This window comes from Centruroides sculpturatus, unplaced genomic scaffold, assembly GCF_000671375.1.
Source record: "Centruroides sculpturatus isolate CEXI.00-Female unplaced genomic scaffold, Cexi_2.0 scaffold1001, whole genome shotgun sequence".
In the NCBI taxonomy this organism is placed as follows: domain Eukaryota; kingdom Metazoa; phylum Arthropoda; class Arachnida; order Scorpiones; family Buthidae; genus Centruroides; species Centruroides sculpturatus.
Genome location: NW_019385336.1, coordinates 270,096 through 276,400, shown reverse-complemented (window position 1 = coordinate 276,400; position 6,305 = coordinate 270,096). Strand labels below are relative to the sequence as shown.

At 34.5% G+C, this 6,305-nt stretch overlaps 1 protein-coding gene across 1 annotated transcript; it reads right to left on the bottom strand.

Annotated features, from left to right (window-relative positions):
* Nucleotides 1-4,946: 4,946 nt before the first annotated feature.
* LOC111637799 (tigger transposable element-derived protein 1-like) lies at nt 4,947-6,305 on the bottom strand. Its single transcript, XM_023383361.1, has 3 exons — nt 5,509-6,305; nt 5,286-5,439; nt 4,947-5,228 (listed from the first exon to the last, which is right to left on the bottom strand). Exons 1-3 carry the CDS (start codon nt 6,303-6,305, stop codon nt 4,947-4,949), a joined length of 1,233 nt encoding a protein of 410 aa, XP_023239129.1.

Below are 6,305 nucleotides of genomic sequence, written 5' to 3'. Positions count from 1 at the left end.
TGCATTAAATTTTTTATGCCAAGTGCAGGAGATCGTGTGCATAACCAAATAAGTTACAGTCATCATTTTTTTTTATTTTAATTTTCTTACTTAAATAACGAAATATCGTTTAAAAATGTTAACATAAATTATTTTTAATTACATTAAGTATAAATCTATATATATATATATATATATATATGAGGACGTTTGTTTGTTTGTTCGCTATGCACGCCTATACCGTTCGACTAATTGCTATGAAACGCAGCAGTTACGTTAAAATACTTCCAGCCTAAATAATTTCGTACATCACACCTCAGATTATCTATTGCATTTGTATGTGTCGAATAATTTTGTGTCTACATTTGATTGCTGTCTTTGCTGGTAGTGCTATCTATTTGAAAACATTAACAAAATAATTAACCAAATATAATTCCTACAAAAAAGGATATAATTTTAAAAAATGTATTTTATATTTACCGAATTACTACGATAATGATATAGCGCTAAATAGATGCGTCATTATTTTGCAGGTAGTACACAGCACTTGCCTGCCTGGAGTGTAGTAGTATTTTGCCTCCGTACTTCATACTTTTCCTGTTAGAAATAGAGTCGTGCCGGTTATGTATGTAATTTCGTTCGGAGCAAAATTTTTGAATTGAAATAATGTAACTCGCGGTACAAATCGGAAGTTTATACATTGTTAATCTGGCCCTCTTTCTCTTACGATATCCATGTCTGGTCTCGACTTTCATGTCTGGACACGACACCAGACATGAAAATCTACAGATTTGCCCTAGATTTAGGGAATTTATTTGAGTAGATATTGGAAATTTGGGGGAATTTTGAGAGAGATGTATCTCATACAGTTTTTTGTGACTTCTATTAAAATTCATTCATGATCATAAAATATTTTATGGTTTTCTTAATGTGTGATGTCTGATAACCATTAATATCGATAACATTAAAACTCCGTTAATTATTGCATCACGTATAGATTATTGTATTCTATAAATTACTATTATATTTAAACTAATATTAATTATTCTTTTGCTTCTAAATAATGATTAAAGTTACAAGTATAAGTTTTAACTTTTTATATAAGTTTTAATATATAAGTTTTTTTTTAACTCTTTCAGCCTTGTGGGAACAAAAAGAGGCTTTCTTTTTAGCGAATCCAACAGATTAAACTCTTAGAATTTTAAATGGACAACCATCCGAAAAATTCTTAGAGTTTACGACCCATCTGGACTCGTTCTCGAGTCTTCGGCAGCGGTAGATGTCACCTTAAGTACTACATTTATACAAATGGCCTGTTCTAAGATAATTTGTATAAACTTCTACCATTATGCAATCGGTAGGAAAATGTAAGAAAAACAATAAAATTTCAATCGGCAACAATAGCTTTGATGCGCCAATATCTATGTTGACCATCTAGAGAACGTCTAAAACATACTAGTTGGGTTACGTGGTATCTTCCCGAGACCAGTTTTAATTTTGAAATAGTGAAATTATCGGCATGGCATTAAAATCTACGATTATATTCTTAATTTTCGCATATTGTTTTCTTACTAATAGTGAAAATGCGGTTTATTTTCATTGATGTTCATGTATATGTAACAAGGCAAAGTATTGGAATCTTGTCAATTTTGACTTTCCGAGTTATTTGCAAATTTCCACGTTTTCAGAGCTCTAAACCCAAAAAAGTCAAAAAAGGAAAAAATCCATTTGTGGTTGTGTAATGCGAATTCCTGTTTGAACTTTCTAAAACATTAGAATAAATGAATTCACTTCACATCTGAAAATTTCATTTTTATAATTCTGTTTATTAGAAAATAGATAAATTTGAATTTTTAAAGTGAAATAATTCACCTTGATTAATGTTATAACGTAACACGTCAGGCCATTGTCGAAAGTAACCAATTGTTACAATGATAGTTGTATAATGGGCACACTCAGGAAGTCACTTCCTGAGTGTTTGTGCCCATTATCATTGGTGTGATAAGCCCTTACTATTATTTGCCTCACGGTTATAGATATTTAAATTAATTTAATTATACCTAGGGCTAAAAGCAGTTTCTGTAATAATTTTGCACAAGTGATGTAATCACGTATGGAGTTGCATTCTTTTCAACTTTCAGCGGAACTCTGACACAACCACTTCCTTGTGGTGAGTTGTGGGTTGCTATTCGTTTGGAAATAACGAAGGGCAAGTGAAGAGTTGCGTGTTTTCGTTTATTTTATTATTATAAGATGAGATGAAAATAAACCTATATACTTAAGAATAACAGAAGTAAAAACTAGTTATTGTCCCTGTACATCGTCGTTTTTCTGTTAACAATAAAATTAAATTGAATGCCGGCCATCTATGTAAATAAATGACCAACATTCAGTGGAAAAGATTTGAATTGAAGTAACCTGATTTTGGAACTTCATATATAGTTAATGGCGCATCATTTCCCAAAGCTTTCCATATCTGCTTTCGACTTTCATGTATCTAATTCTAGAAATTAAAGGACGCACAAGCAGACGTATACCAGAGGGGATTTATATGTATATTTAAATCACGATTATGGATTTTGAATCTACTCCATTTAGCTTTATGGCAACAAATAACTTGTTAATATCAACTTACTACATAATTTATTTGTATGGTTATACTTGCAACATAAAATAAATAATTATAGAATGAATTACCTTTCTAACTAATTCCACGTGTTGTGGTTGTATGGACCACCGGTGGTCCGTCGACCATTGTATGCGAGAAAATTTGGGTAATCCGTGGAGAAATTTGGACATTGATCAACTGAAGGTTACGCGAAGTATCACGAAAGAAATGCAAAATGCTTAGTTGCTTTCTTTCACTCATTGGAATTTTTTTTATTCGAATTTAAAATCAAATACAAAGTAACTGTTATCAATAAATAATGAACAATAAACAATATTGTGAGTGCTATTGTCGTTCTTCGTGGAAAAGCGCTAAGAATCCATAAACTTATTTCAAACAAGCAACAACGAACTTTAGGCTTGCATTAATTTGATATAATTGAACAAGCAAGTTTCATTTTAATATAGTAAAATGGAACTTTTATGATCATTATTATACAGATTTTGTACCGTTTTAAAAAATTTATGATAGTGGTCCGCGAGATTCAAAATTGTGAGTTTAGTGGTCCGTGAGGTCAGAAAGGTTGCAGACTGCTGGTATAGAGAATTATAATTACTGCACGGTAAATTATTATAATTTTAACGGTCGATTTATTAAATTAATATCGAAAAATTGTTTACCACATGAAGCGCGTTGTTCCCACCAAATACACCCTACATGTAGGCAAACGTTTAATAACCATGACGATGTAATGGTGTTATACTTGGTTTATGTACGTGTCAATAAATCATAGAAATTAATTTTTAAGACTCTTCAACACGATCCTTCGCATTGTCATTGCTGTTCAGTGATAATCCGACAAGACATACAGAACGTGTAGAAAAAGACTACGATCTACACAAGGGGTAGTCAGGAGTACACGACTATAAGTTTGAGGACGACATTATTACAAAAGTCATGAAATACTGAATCAATTTTAACCAATAAATAAATGTATACTGTATTTATATATATTATATAATACAATTTTCATCCAGCAACGCATCGAATATCATTCTCAACCGTTAAAAATGTTATTTAAAAAAATAACTTTTATATCCTTAATCATAATACAGTGGAACCCCGGTTAACAAACGTAATCCGTTCCACGGGTCCGTTCGTTAACCGAAGCAATTTTTTCCATAGAAATTAATACAAATACAATTAATCCGTTCTAGGCGTCAGTATTTTTGTAATTTTATTTGTAAAATGGGTTTTCTTTGAAGAAAATATAAGAAAACGCAGTATCTATCATTACAGCAACAAATATGTAAACTTTATTTAAATTAATAAAGTAACACTATACAGTACATACCTTTGTTTCTACAGAGCTTAATGCTTGGAAGAGGAATCCCCTCCATAAAAATATCGGGTAGCACTGCATCGGGAGTTTCTTCGAGTCGAGGTCTCTTTTGATAAGGAACAATAAAGTGGTCTAAAGTTGATTGTCTTACTCTCTTAATCAAAATTTTTCTAAAATGCAGTGTCGTTCATTAAATTAATGACCCTATTAGTCACAACTTTGTTTGGTGCTTCTCGATAAATTTCTGCACATCATTCCATTTTCTGCAAATTTTCTGCAAATTTCGATCTCAGCACTGGTGATTTCTTCCCTAGCCTTCTTTCTTCTTCTGACGAATGCTTTTCTTGTAAGACTTTCATCTGTTCTTCCTGCATGGCAACCAGCTCTTCTGTCGTTAGTTCATTTTGATGGTCTTTCACAGTGGCGTAGCATGGGTGTCAGTCGCCCGGGGCGGAGGAAAATTTAGCCGCCCCCTTATTTAGATATCTCAATTTAAAAGACTAAAATTCAGTTTCGTCACAGAATAAGTAATGAAAAATTCCGTACTAGTGTTGCCACCTTTTAAAATCGCCGACCCGGACGGCAAGTGAGGTTTGTTCGGACAGAAGTTCCTGACGCATGCGTATATCATTTTGCAATGAAGAATAATTTGCAGTGCATGCTGGTTCTAAATCAGTTACAGTTAGCGACTAGGGAGACTTGTGTAGGAGTAACGTAAGTAATCTAGATGACTTAGCCCTATTGGATATTGGAGGTGTATATGAGTACGAATGAATCGTACAAGCAGAAAAAAAGAGAAAAGGTCGACAGGTTGTGCATATCCCCGGCCGGCGAGTCGGATGATAACACTATTCCCACTATTCCGTGCTCATTTCAATCGGTCCAAATGGTAGGTGGACGAAAATATGAAATAAAATGGTTCAAATTCTTACAAGATTTTATTATTATTTATTGTCAAATCTTGCCGCCCCTAAAAAGTGCCGGGCGGGCCGCTCCTGCCGACCCCCCTACGCTACGCTACTGGTCTTTCAGCAATTCCTCCACGTCTGCATCATCTACCTCTACTCTCAAACTCTTGCCAATGGACACGATTTCATGCACTACATCAGGAGAGCTCTCTTCTTCAAATTCCTTAAAGTTTCGCTCTGGGACACAAGTTGGCCAAAGTTTCCTCCAGGGCGATTGCAAAGTGCGGTGAGAGACCTCACTCCAGGCTTTGTCAATAAGGTTGATACAATGCAGGATGTTAAAATGCTCCTTCCAAAAAGTTCTAAGATTTAAGTCGGTATCATTGGTAACCTGAAAACACACAGTAAACAGTGACTTGGTATACAGCTTTTTAAAATTGGAAATCACTTGCTGATCCATTGGTTGCAGTAATGGAGTTGTGTTGGGTGGAAAGAATTTGACCTTGACGAAGTCATGTTCACTATCCAAGTCGTCCTCCAAATTTGGTGGATGTGCTGGAGCATTATCCATCAAGAGAAGACATAAGAGGAAGATCCATTTCCTGAAGATAATTTTTAATAGTAGGAGCAAACACTTCTGTGAGCCAATCCATGAATAAAGTCCGAGTTACCCATGCTTACTATTTGCCTTCCATTGTATAGGCAGTTTGGACTTTATCACATTTTTGCTCTTAAAGACACGGATATTTTCGGCGCTGTAGACTAAAAGAGGCTTGATTTTGAGATCACCACGTGCATTAGCGCAAAATAAAAGAGTGAGTCTGTCCTTCATGGGCCCGGAAAGTGCTTTCTCTTCTTGGGTTATGTACGTTCGTCTAGGCATTCTTTTCCAAAAAAGACCGGTCTCATCGCAATTAAACACTTGATTCCAGACGTATCCTTCACTTTTTACAAACTCTGCGAATTCATCTACAAATGCTTTTGTTGCTTTTTCATTTGAACTTGAAGCCTCCCCGTGTCTTATGACACTGTGAATGCCAGTTCGTCGACGAAACTTATCAAACCACCCTCGTCTCGCTTTAAAGTCCTGCCTATCTGCACTTGGACTGGGTGTCTGGATCAACAAGTCATTGTATAAATTTTTAGCTTTTTCACAAATTATAGCTTCACTAACACTGTCTCCAGCAAGTTGCTTTTCATTGATCCATATTAGCAATAGTTTTTCAACTTTATCTAAAACTTTAGATCTTTGTTTCGATATCACATTCACTCCTTTAGCCACTTCGGCAGTCTTAAATGCTTTTTTGTTTTTAATAATTGTAGAGATAGTCGATTTTGCCACATTATATTCTTTAGCGATGTCAGAAACACGAATGCCATTCTCATATTTTGCAATAATTACTTTCTTTAATGCTACACTAAAACGTTTTGTATTTTCACTGTCACTTTTTTCTTTTTTCGGTACCAT

Excerpts from the sequence above, each read along its gene's own strand:
- LOC111637799 (XM_023383361.1), bottom strand. The coding sequence starts at position 6,305 with ATGGTACCGAAAAAAGAAAAAAGTGACAGTGAAAATACAAAACGTTTT. Across the intron at positions 5,440-5,508 it reads AAGGCAAATAGTAAGCATGG|GAAATGGATCTTCCTCTTAT; the intron begins GTAACTCGGACT and ends AATTATCTTCAG. Across the intron at positions 5,229-5,285 it reads TGCAACCAATGGATCAGCAA|GTTACCAATGATACCGACTT; the intron begins GTGATTTCCAAT and ends GTGTGTTTTCAG.